The 12,638-nt window shown below is 41.7% G+C and overlaps 1 protein-coding gene across 1 annotated transcript; it reads right to left on the bottom strand.

Moving 5' to 3' along the window:
• Positions 1-1,144: 1,144 nt before the first annotated feature.
• On the bottom strand, positions 1,145-2,191 carry LOC100346416 (olfactory receptor 7E24-like). The gene has a single exon (XM_017338896.3). The coding sequence runs from the start codon at positions 2,125-2,127 to the stop codon at positions 1,147-1,149; it is 981 nt and encodes a 326-aa protein (XP_017194385.2). The 5' UTR covers positions 2,128-2,191; the 3' UTR covers positions 1,145-1,146.
• Between the last annotated feature and the right edge of the window lie 10,447 nt (positions 2,192-12,638).

The following is a 12,638-nucleotide window of genomic DNA, read 5'->3' as shown; positions in this document are numbered from 1 at the left end:
TAAGAATTCAGTCCACATCTCCCACGTGTGTGGCAGGGACCCAACTGCTTGAGCCATCACCTGCTGCCTCCAAAGATGCACATTAGTAGGAATTCAGAATCAGAGTGGAGCTAGGATTCAAAACCAGGCCCTGCAGTACAGGCATCCCAAATGGCACTAACACCCACCTCAAAAGATGAGTGTCATCAACAGAAATGAGAAGACCCTAAATTCTGCCTCGTTTGTGTTTATGAGAAGACTGATATTGAAAACTGGCTTGATTTCTTGAACACATGAAAAAAATTATTTTATTCAAAAGGCAGAGTTACAGAAAGAGAAGGAGTGACAGATCTTCCATCCACTGATTCACTCCCCAAATGGCTGCAACAGCTGGAGATGGGCTAATCCAAAGCCAGGAGCTAAGCACTTCTTCTGGGTCTCCAACATGGGTGCATGGGCCTGAGCATTTATGCCATCCACCGCTGATTTCCCAGGCCATTAGCAGGAAGCTGCATCAGAAGTGGAGCAGCCAGGACTCAAACCAGCACCCTATGGGATGCCAGTACTGCTGGCAGAGGCTTAACCTAACATGCAACAGTGCCACCCCCTTGTGCACATTTTTAAATACTCCCATCACAGCTCATCCTCTACCTTTGCCCCTTGTCATGATGTATTCATCAGTCAAGAAACAGAAACAAATCCAGTTATCATAATGGAGAGAACGGAATATGGGCAATGGGTCCAATAGCTACTGCAGGACAGAGGTAAAGAGGGAAAAACATGTGAACAGAAATGGTAACTAAAGGGACTCTCTCCAACAATGAGGCCTGAGTGGGGAGAGAAGAGATGAGTGAAATGTACCACACTTCATATGTAGTTAAGGTTAGTGACCATGAGTGACCTTTTATTAAAGAAAGGTGGAAAGTAGAGTAGTGATTTTTTTAAGAGCTCCAACCTGGGGCCTGCACAGTGACACAGCAAGTTAAAGCCCCAGCCTACAGCGTTAGCTTCCCATATGTTGAGAGGAAAGGTTGTGGTAAGAGAAGCCCAAAAGACATGGAGATGATGATAGATGCCTTCACATGCTGTGACCTGAGGACTGATTCTAGACATCTTGAAGCTGCCCATTTCAGTTCTAGGAACACAAGGATGGCAAGGGCAGTGAGATTAGCTAATTCTGTTGAGAGTTCTCTGCAGAGCTCTCTTGATGTCCCTGTTCCTCAGGCTGTAGATGAAGGGGTTCAACATAGGGGTGACCAGGGTGTACATCAGTGAGGCCACAGCACTCTCTCTGGAAGAGGTGGAGAAGGATGCACTGAGATACACGCCTAAACTTGATCCATAAAATAAGCAAACGACCAACAGGTGTGAGCCACAGGTGGAGAAGGCTTTGTACTTCCCATCTGGGGATGGGACTCTCAGAATGGAGGACACGATTTTATAGTAAGAGAAGAGGATCCCTGAGATAGGGAAAAACCCAAATACAATACCAATAAGATACATGAATATGTCATGGTTGAAGGTGTTATCACATGTAAGATTGAGTAGCTGAGAAGGGTCACAAAAGAAATTAGAAATTTCAACTGCCTTGAAGCAGGTAACTGGTAATAATATCAAGTTGTGCAGCAGAGAATCGAAAAGGCTGGCCACAAAAGACACAGAAACCAAGAAGCCACAGCGGCGGGGGTTCATGATGACCTGGTAATGCAGTGGATGACAAATGGCTACAAACCGGTCATAGGCCATCACAGTCAGAATCAAATCATCCATGCATCCACAGATGAGAAAGAGAGACATCTGTGTCAGGCAGCCCACATAGGAGATGACTGTGCTGTGAGTGTGGATGTCCACAATCATCTTGGGAACCATGGTGGAGGTGAAACCCATGTCAGCCAAGGACAGGTTGCAGAGGAAGAAGTACATGGGGGTGTGCAGGTGGGTGTCAGAGATGATGAGCAGGATGATGAGCAGGTTCCCGAGCACTGTGACCAGGTACATGGACAAGAACAGCCCAAACAGGAGGGACTGCAGGGCTGGATCCTCTGAGAAGCCCACGAAATGGAATTCTAGGACACACGTCAGATTTTGTGTTTCAACAGAGCCTGTGCTCCTTCTGGAAAAAGAGAGAGGGATGGAAAAAGGAGACATGGGCCCACAGTGTTGGCATATAGTTATTCTACATATAGTTTTAATTCAGCTAATCATGGGTATAACATCAGGGTAACTCTAAGGTCCACAGAAGAAATATAATTAAAAGAATGTTTTTTAGAGCAACTTTAAAAAGTTAAGAAACCCAGAACATTAGACATAACTAGTCCATGAACATAGTCAAATGCAACCAAGTCTTTTAATAAAAAAGAATAGGAAATGCCCTTTTGTCTTCAAAGATAATATTCTAAATAAGCGTAATTAAGAAGCAGTTAAATATACTTTATTTTAACAATAATACAAATTTCATTGACTTATTTGTGCTCTAAATGCCAGGACTGTGTTATGTCAACACTAACTTAATGTTGATCATTCATGATTGGAACATACTGTTGTGTGTTAGTTATCTTTTAGAGGTTTCATCATTCTCCAGTTTTCTGCTTTCCCTTTTGTATCTCCTTTTTGTTTAATAGGGAAACACACAGAGAGACATGGATAGGGAGGGAGAGGGAGAGAGAGAAAGAAAGCAAGCACACCCATCCATTGATTCACTCCTAAATGCTTACAATGTCTTTGGATGGACTACTACAGAAGCTGGGAGCTGGAAATTGATCCAGGTCTCCTACATGGGTTACAGTCACCCAAGTACTTTAGTCATCACCACTGCCTCCCACAGTCTGGGAGGAAGCTGAGTAATCAACAATAGCCAGGAATCAAGCTCAGACACTCCCTTGTGGAGGGGGTATCTTAACCATGTTGTGGGCACACTGTTGTGTGTCTGTCTGCCATGTGATCCATAACTTCTATCCTAGTCACTGGTGGGGGTCAAATTTTTATAAATGTGGTTTAGTTAAGTGCACATAATCATACAAAAATCAGTGATCAAGTGTAACTTTAGTGTATTCTGCACCTGTCAGTGAACAGAAATAAGGATTTTTTAAAAGAAATGTCTGAATTTTCAAAAGCTTAAACAGGTAATTTTTGTATTTGCCTCAAGATATCAGTAAATTATCTTGTGTTTGAGAGGTGTATCTTATTTAAATATTTTTTAAATTTTTCTTTTTTCATAACAACCTGGTAATGCCGCTTTACAGTTTTTATGATCATAAACCTTCCTATTTGCCGTTGAAGTGTTTGGTATCAGAGAGCACACAAAGTCAACTTTGAGTCCCAATCTTCCTATGCATAAAGAAAATATTTTCATATTAACCTTTCCTTATTCATGGGTTGTAATAACATAACTTTATCTGCCCTAAGACAACTGTAGTTCATTACTGTAGCAGGAGAAGCTGATTGAACTGAGAAATATATAAAAGAGAATTCCAGGAAGTAATGTAAACATACTTGTGCAGATTCTTCATCCGTGAAATGGATGTTTGCCCTATAAGACTGTTGGAAGGAAGTTTTCTTCAATCTTTTTATCTTTCTTTCTTCATTTTTCATCCTATTTGACAAAGAGGTATCTTTCCCCCACTGCTTCACTCCCCAAATGCCCACAAGAGCTCAGGCTGAGGCTGGAGCCCAGAACTCCATCCAGATCTCCTAAGTGATGTCAGAAACCTGAGTACTTGGGTCATCATCCGAGTCTGTCATGCATGTTAGTAGAAAGCTTGGTCAGAATCAGTAACTGGGACTCGAACCAGGTACTTCTCTAGGAGAGACGAGTTTCCCAAGCTGAGGCTCAACCAAGTGCACCACAACGCATGAACCTTCTTGTCAGTATTAGTTTGTGCATCTCTAAGTAGATTTCTTTAAACCTCACCTGAAAAGTACGTGAAGGTATCTAGTATACACACCTACTACCCCTGAAACAGACTAGGGTGCACTGAAGTTGGGTTTTAAGCCCCTCTGGGATGTACATTCACTTCAAACATTTCATCTGCTTCATGTCTTTAGCTGGGAGGGAGGCATCATCTAATTAGTCCGTGCATTATTATGACAAGCTTTTGAAAATCTATGCCCCTCTCTTCATATCACACAAGTGAGGATTTCTGGATGAGTAGCAAAATTGGATGCACGTATGGTTTTGTCCAACACCTGTTTGCTATTCCAAAAAACAATCAAATACATCTTTGATAAACCAACTAACTATATATTTGATACACCATCTATCTATCTGTATATCTATATCAACTCTATATTAGTATCATCAAATGTTTTTCTGTGTAATATCTAGTAGTAATCCTTTCCTAATAACAAGAAATTTCATGTTGTGTGGGAATGTTATTTCTACTTGGCATAACATTATTTCTGCTTGCTGTACGGAGGGAGTAAGGAAATCAGCATCATTCACCTACAATACATGCCAACACATGTGTAAATCTCTCCACCTCCCCGTGATTGTATTGTCCACTGGACATAGGAAGAATAACACCCATATCTGTGACAGGTTATCATCTAGGAGAATGGAGAGCACAAGCATTGCCTGCCCCCTTCTCCTGTGCATTTGTGCTAGATGTGAAACACAGTTCTGCCTTGATTTTTGAATACTCAGAAACAAAAGATTTTGCTGTAGATTCCATTAAGTGCCATTACAGGATCCATGTGTCCTTCACAGAGATGCAAGCACAAGCTATTCCATGGTCTCTAGTTCTGTGGGACTTTCCTGAAAGGGGTCTTCAAGAAAGCACTGAGTGTGTTAAAGCCACACTGATGACGGCCAGTTATTGCGAGCCGTGGAAGAGTCTACTGAACGTGTAACATAGATCTTCATTGCTGATGCCTCCACTCTGCCAAGGAAGGTACAGCATTAGGGCATTCAGAAATGAAAGGGAGTGGCCTGCACCATGGCTCACTAGGCTAATCTTCCGCCTTGCGGAGGCGGCACACCGGGTTCTAGTCCCGGTCGGAGCACCGGATTCTGTCCCGGTTGCCCCTCTTCCAGGCCAGCTCTCTGCTGTGGCCAGGGAGTGCAGTGGAGGATGGCCCAAGTGCTTGGGCCCTATACCCCATGGGAGACCAGGATAAGTACGTGGATCAGCGCAGTGCGCCGGCTGCATGGCAGCCATTGGAGGGTGAACCAGCAGCAAAAGGAAGACCTTTCTCTCTGTCTCTCTCTCTCTGTCCACTCTGCCTGTCAAAAAATAAAAAATAAAAAAATTTAAAAAATGAAAGGGAGAGCATCATTCTTCTCAAAAATACATGTTCACAGCCATATTGAAGTTTCGAAGCCTTTTTAGATAAAAATGTGTTTAGTTTACAAAAAAAGCATCTGTAAAAATGTATAATGTATGGAAAATAGTGTATTATGAAAAAAATCTATGTGGATTTCAAAAGCAGTAATTCATACTTGTCATTCCATTTTTCCATGAACATTCCGAAGTCCTCTCATTGGAGGACAAGAGCTTTGTTGGCTCTGTAGATGAGGTCCCAACTCAAATGACAATGCTAACTCTCAGAGATGCCAACAACTTGGCGTGGAGCAGATAGGATTCAACACTACATTATCAGCATCTGAAATCTGATGTATTCAACTTCTTCATTATCTCTTCCTGCTCAGAAGGACTTAAACAGAGCTCCAGTGATCTAAACTACAGGAAACTCTGAGGACCGTTGGTAATCTCTTTCCAGTTCTGCAGTCAGAAATGGAAACCAACACCCCATTTTATGTCTCTGATTGAGAAGACATTAGTGATTGCAAGAGTGGTGAGGAAGTAGGCAGAAGAGAAACCCAGGTGTGGGATCAGGAGAGCCATTTCCTCTGAGTTATCGTGGGCCTGGGCTCCTGTGGTCTTAGCCTTTGAGCTCAGCCACACTTCACACAAGACTGCCCACAATCGACAGAGAAGCCCATGGAAAGAGCACAGTGGAAGGAAAGTGAAACTGCTGCTGGGGTCACCAGAGGGGTAGAGTGGCCATGTGCCCTGTGTCTGAATCAGATGTGGTTTCAGGAGCCGGTGCATTGACTAAAGCTGCAGCCAGTAGCCCTGGCATCCCATATGGGCCACAGTTCAAGTCCTGGCTGCTTCATTTCCAATCCATTTCCCTGCTAACACACCTGGCAAAGCAACATAAGATGATCCAAGCCCTTGGGCCCCTGCACCCACAAGGGAAAGCTGGATGGAGTTCCTGACTTCAGCCTGGTGCAGCCCCAGCTTATGTGGCCATCTCATGAGTGAATCAGTGGATGGAAAACTTTCTCTCTCCACCTCTCCCTCTCTGTAACTTTCAAATATAATAACGTTTTTTTATAATGTGGCTTCAATTCTTTGCACTTGACTATCAGATACAAGTCAAAAAAAAGTGCTGAGCTCCTCTATGCAACAGAAATTGGGAGATTGTGCAGATGCAATAAAACAGCCTACTTGCAACAGAGTTCAGAGCCTGATACTTAGGAAGCCCTCTTAATGCCCACCATGTTATACTCTCTGGCATCCTCATCATCACCTTTATGATCATGTTTCTGTGTTCAGGAGACAGTTTAGAGATGCATTTGCTTCTGTCATGAAGAGGACTGCGAGGGAGAGAGACATAATACAGGAGGAAAGCCAAACTCGGAATGAGATATCTGGGACTCCTGTGAGAAACAAGAACATAGACTTCACAGTCCTCTGGGCTGAAGCTTTGCTTACTGGTTCCCTCCCACAAGTATACCCCAACTCTCACTTTTCTTCTGATGAGGAGAAAACAATTTTCCTAAGAGTCCAACCTCCTTCCCTGCTATCCCTCAGCACTTACTGGGCTGCGCTGAGTCTCAACTGAAGCATGACCATGGGTGATGGCTCCGCTGCTCCTCTTCTGCCTGGAGTGCAATGGAGGGAGCCTCAGGTTCTGCACTCAGGACTGGAGACAAACTTGGGCAGGCTCCTGGTGCAGATGCTCACAATGGGAGTGCAGCCACTATATTTCCACCAGGAAGGCCAAGGTATGAATGTGCTGGCTCATTATTAGGACCTTGGGTGCTCAATGCACAGAGCTCCCAATTAGCCAGCCAGTCCATGTTACCCTAGTCCCTGAAGACTTGCCTATATTCATGGAAGAGGAATAGAAGAAAATAAGTGTACCTGGAACCTGTCCACAAGGAAGGTCACCTGTGCCCTTTGGTGCTGACATCCAAGTTGCAAGATTTTTACATAAAACTCAGCCTTCTGTTTTCAATTTCACAGCTGAATATGTGATTTTTTTGTCTCCCAATCCATTTTATTCATCATGAAACCTAAGGAGAATTGTATGTTGTATACCAATAATCAGATACTTTTCTCACTTTCTCGGTTAGCATTAGTCTCTAAATAGAGCTTCCTCTTTCATTTCCTAAGACTTTGCTTGGGTTTGTATTTTATGTCTTGGGAACTCACATGCTTTTTACTAATTTGAATTAGTCTTCATCGCCAGGTTGTGACTCTTATTGAATTATACTCATAGATTACAAAACTATTGATAGTTACATATTTCTTTGTCCTTATACTTCAATACTTCAGAAGCAGTAGGTGAAAAAGCATACTTCAAAAAGTTTGCAGAAAAATGTAATTAACTGATAAGTTGATAATATGTATTTTGTGAACTTATGAAAGATCCTACATATGTACAAAAGCATTTCATTTTGGGGCTGGTCAGTCTAGTTATTCCAACCATCCTACTGGTCTGGTACAGGAGGAAAAAATGCTTTCAACAGTGCCTCATGGGTCATCTGTATCCCACAGAACACACTGAGCTGAGCTCTCTTGCTGTGGGGCATGACTGGGGAGTGAGGTCCTATTGCCCCATCATTCCCAGTAAGCAATAAGAGCTGAGGCTCTCTCCTTAGGACTGTTGGGAAGACAGACAGCCCTGGGCCTCCTAATGCGGATGAATCTGGGAGGAAGAGACAGAAGTACAATTTTTACTCCATTAGTATCAGGAGATTTTTAAAATTATCACTTTTATTTAAATGTAGAGGGACAAAGGGAGACAAAGAGTTCTTCTATTCACCAGGTCACCCCAAAAAAACCATAGAACTTGGCTAGGAAAAAGCCAGGAGCTAAGAACTCAACACAAGTCTCCCACACAGGAGGCAGGAATGAAATTAATTGAGCTAAAATCTGCTGCCTCTCTACGAGCACTTTAATGGGAAGAGGGAACTGATGGAGGAGCCAAGAGACAAACTCAGGTTCTTCAGTACGGGATGTGGGCATCCCGAGGGGAATCCCAACCACTCTGCCAAATGCCTGCCCTTGGCACCAGCATTCTGTAAGGCTGAAGACAGGCTGATCTTTCCTCCTGTGTGGTCTTGAGCACTCTGAGATGTACAGTGCTTTTGGTGGTGGTCTATGAGCACCACAGACTGACTACATTTTCCAGCATTTCAGACAACTGAGCAAACCATCATGCTCTCAGCCAAATTGTCCTGCAGGAAGGGCAAAGTCACTACGTATCAATAGTCACATTGAACATTAATGGTCTGAATTCTTCAGTTAAAAGACACCGTTTGGCTGACTGGCTCACAGAACACAACCCAACTATTTGTTGCCTACAAGAAACACATCTCTCTAACAAAGAGGCATGCAGACTGAAAGTGAAAGGTTGGAAAAAGATATTCCATGCCAACAGAAACCAAAAAAAAGCAGGTGTAGCCATATTAATATCAGACAAAATAAACTTGAATACAAAAACTGTTAAGAGAGACAAAGAGGGACACTATATAATGATTAAGGGTTCAATTCAACAGGAAGATGTAACTATTATAAATGTATATTCACCTAATTACAGGGCACCGGTCTATTTAAAAGATATGTTAAGGGACTTAAAGGGAGATTTAGATTCCAATACAATAGTACTGGGGGACTTCAATACTCCACTCTCAGAAATAGACAGATCATCCAGACAGAAGATCAACAAGGAAACAGCAGATTTAATTGACACTATTGCCCAAATGGATCTAACAGATATCTACAGAACTTTCAACCCTACATCTACAGACTTCACATTCTTCTCAGCAGCGCATGGAACCTTCTCTAGGATTGATCACATACTAGGCCATAAAGCAAGTCTCAGCAAATTTAAAAGAATTAGAATCATACCATGCAGCTTCTCAGACCACAGCGGGATGAAGCTGGAAATTAGCAACTCAGGAAACCCCAGAAAGTATGCAAACACATGGAGACTGAACAACATACTCCTGAATGAACACTGGGTCATTCAAGAAATCAAAAGAGAAATCAAAAACTTCCTGGAAGTAAATGAAGACAACAACACAACATATCAAAACTTATGGGATACAGCAAAAGCAGTATTGAGAGGCAAATTTATAGCAATAGGGGCCTATACCAAGAAATTGGAAAGGTACCAAATAAATGAGCTTTCAGCGCACCTCAAGGACCTAGAAAAACTGCAGCAAACCAAACCCAAATCTAGTAGGAGAAGAGAAATAATTAAAACCAGAGAAGAAATTAACAGGATTGAATCCAAAAAAACACTACAAAAAATCAGCCAAGCGAGAAGCTGGTTTTTTGAAAAAATAAACAAAATTGACACACCATTGGCCCAACTAACTAAAAAAAGAAGAGAAAAGACCCAAATCAATAAAATCAGAGATGAAAAAGGAAACGTAACAACAGACACCACAGAAATAAAAAGAATCATCAGAAATTACTACAAGGACCTGTATGCCAGCAAACAGGAAAACCTATCAAACATGGATAGATTCCTGGACACATGCAATCTACCAAAATTGAACCAGGAAGACATAGAAAACCTAAATAGACCCATAACTGAAACAGAAATTGAAACAGTAATAAAGGCCCTCCCAACAAAGAAAAGCCCAGGACCAGATGGATTCACTGCTGAATTCTACCAGACATTTAAAGAAGAACTAATCCCATTTCTTCTCAAACTATTCAGAACAATCGAAAAAGAGGGAATCCTCCCAAATTCTTTCTATGAAGCCAGCATCACCTTAATCCCTAAGCCAGAGAAAGATGCAGCACTGAAAGAAAATTACAGACCAATATCCCTGATGAACATAGATGCAAAAATCCTCAATAAAATTCTGGCCAATAGAATACAACAACACATCCGGAAAATCATCCACCCAGACCAAGTGGGATTCATCCCTGGTATGCAGGGATGGTTCAACATTCGCAAATCAATCAATGGGATTCACCACATTAACAGACTGCAGAAGAAAAACCATATGGTTATCTCAATTGATGCAGAGAAAGCATTTGATAAAATTCAACACCCTTTCATGATGAAACTCTAAGCAAATTGGGTATAGAAGGAACATTCCTCAATATAATCAAAGCAATTTATAAAAAACCCACAGCCAGCATCCTATTGAATGGGGAAAAGTTGGAAGCATTTCCACTGAAATCTGGCACCAGGCAGGGATGCCCACTCTCACCACTGCTATTTAACATAGTTCTGGAAGTTTTAGCCAGAGCCATCAGACAAGAAAAAGAAATCAAAGGAATACAAATCAAGAAGGAAGAAGTCAAACTATCCCTCTTTGCAGACGATATGATTCTGTACTTAGAGGATCCAAAGAACTCTACGAAGAGACTATTGGAACTCATAGAGGAGTTTGGCAAAGTAGCAGGATATAAAATCAATGCACAAAAATCAACAGCCTTTGTATACACAAGCAATGCCATGACTGAGAAAGAACTGCTAAGATCAATCCCATTCACAATAGCTACAAAAACAATCAAATACCTTGGAATAAACTTAACCAAGGACGTTAAAGATCTCTACGATGAAAATTACAAAACCTTAAAGAAATAGAAGAGGATACCAAAAAATGGAAAAATCTTCCATGCTCATGGATTGGAAGAATCAACATCATCAAAATGTCCATTCTCCCAAAAGCAATTTATAGATTCAATGCAATCCCAATCAAGATACCAAAGACATTCTTCGCAGATCTAGAAAAAATGATGCTGAAATTCATATGGAGGCACGAGAGACCTCGAATAGCTAAAGCAATCTTGTACAACAAAAACAAAGCCGGAGGCATCACAATACCAGATTTCAGGACATACTACAGGGCAGTTGTAATCAAAACAGCATGGTACTGGTACAGAAACAGATGGATAGACCAATGGAACAGAATTGAAACACCAGAAATCAACCCAAATATCTACAGCCAACTTATATTTGATCAAGGATCTAAAACTAATTCCTGGAGCAAGGACAGTCTATTCAATAAATGGTGCTGGGAAAACTGGATTTCCACGTGCAGAAGCATGAAGCAAGATCCCTACCTTACACCTTACACAAAAATCCACTCAACGTGGATTAAAGACCTAAATCTACGTCCTGACACCATCAAGCTATTAGAGAACATTGGAGAAACCCTTCAAGATATTGGCACAGGCAAAGAATTTCTGGAAAAGACCCGGGAGGCACAGGCAGTCAAAGCCAAAATCAACTATTGGGATTGCATCAAATTGAGAAGTTTCTGTACTGCAAAAGAAACAGTCAGGAGAGTAAAGAGACAACCAACAGAATGGGAACAAATATTTGCAAACTATGCAACAGATAAAGGGTTAATAAACAGAATCTACAAAGAGATCAAGAAACTCCACAAAAACAAAACCAACAACCCACTTAAGAGATGGGCCAAGGACCTAAATAGACATTTTTCAAAAGAGGAAATCCAAATGGCCAACAGGCACATGAAAAAATGTTCAAGGTCACTAGCAATCAGGGAAATGTAAATCAAAAGCACAATGAGGTTTCACCTCACCCCGGTTAGAATGGCTCACATACAGAAATCTACCAACAACAGATGCTGGCGAGGATGTGGGGAGAAAGGGACACTAACCCACTGTTGGTGGGAATGCAAACTGGTCAAGCCACTATGGAAGTCAGTCTGGAGATTCCTCAGAAACCTGAATATAACACTACCGTTCGACCCAGCCATCCCACTCCTTGGAATTTACCCAAAGGAGTTTAAATTGATAAACAAAAAAGCGGTCTGCACCCTAATGTTTATTGCAGCACAATTCACAATAGCCAAGACCTGGAACCAACCTAAATGCCCATCAACGGTAGACTGGATAAAGAAATTATGGGATATGTATTCTTTAGAATACTATACCGCAGTAAGAAACAACGAAATCCAGTCATTTGCAAAAAATGGAGAAATCTGGAACACATCATGCTGAGTGAAATAAGCCAGTCCAAAAGGGACAAATACCATATGTTCTCCCTGATCGGTGACAACTGACTGAACACCAAAAAGGAAACCTCCTGAAGTGAAATGGACACTATGAGAAATGGTGACTTGATCAGCATAGCCCTGACTGCTAATGGACAACTTAATACATTATCCCTCATAGTATTTTTTTTTGTCTGTTCTACTTAATATGACTGGTTTAATTCTGTAATTATCACACAGTTATTCTTAAGTGTTGAAAATTAACTGAAATGTGATCCCTGCTAAACATAAGAGTGGGAATAAGAGAGGGAAGAGATGTATAATTTGGGGCATGCTCGGGCTGACTTGCCCCAATTGGTAGAGTTGGAAACATACCAGGGGATTCCAATTCAATCCCATCAAGGTGGCATGTGCCAATGCCATCTCACTATTCCAA

This window comes from Oryctolagus cuniculus, chromosome 16 (assembly GCF_964237555.1).
Source record: "Oryctolagus cuniculus chromosome 16, mOryCun1.1, whole genome shotgun sequence".
In the NCBI taxonomy this organism is placed as follows: Eukaryota; Metazoa; Chordata; class Mammalia; order Lagomorpha; family Leporidae; genus Oryctolagus; species Oryctolagus cuniculus.
This window is presented reverse-complemented; position numbering and strand designations above follow the sequence as displayed.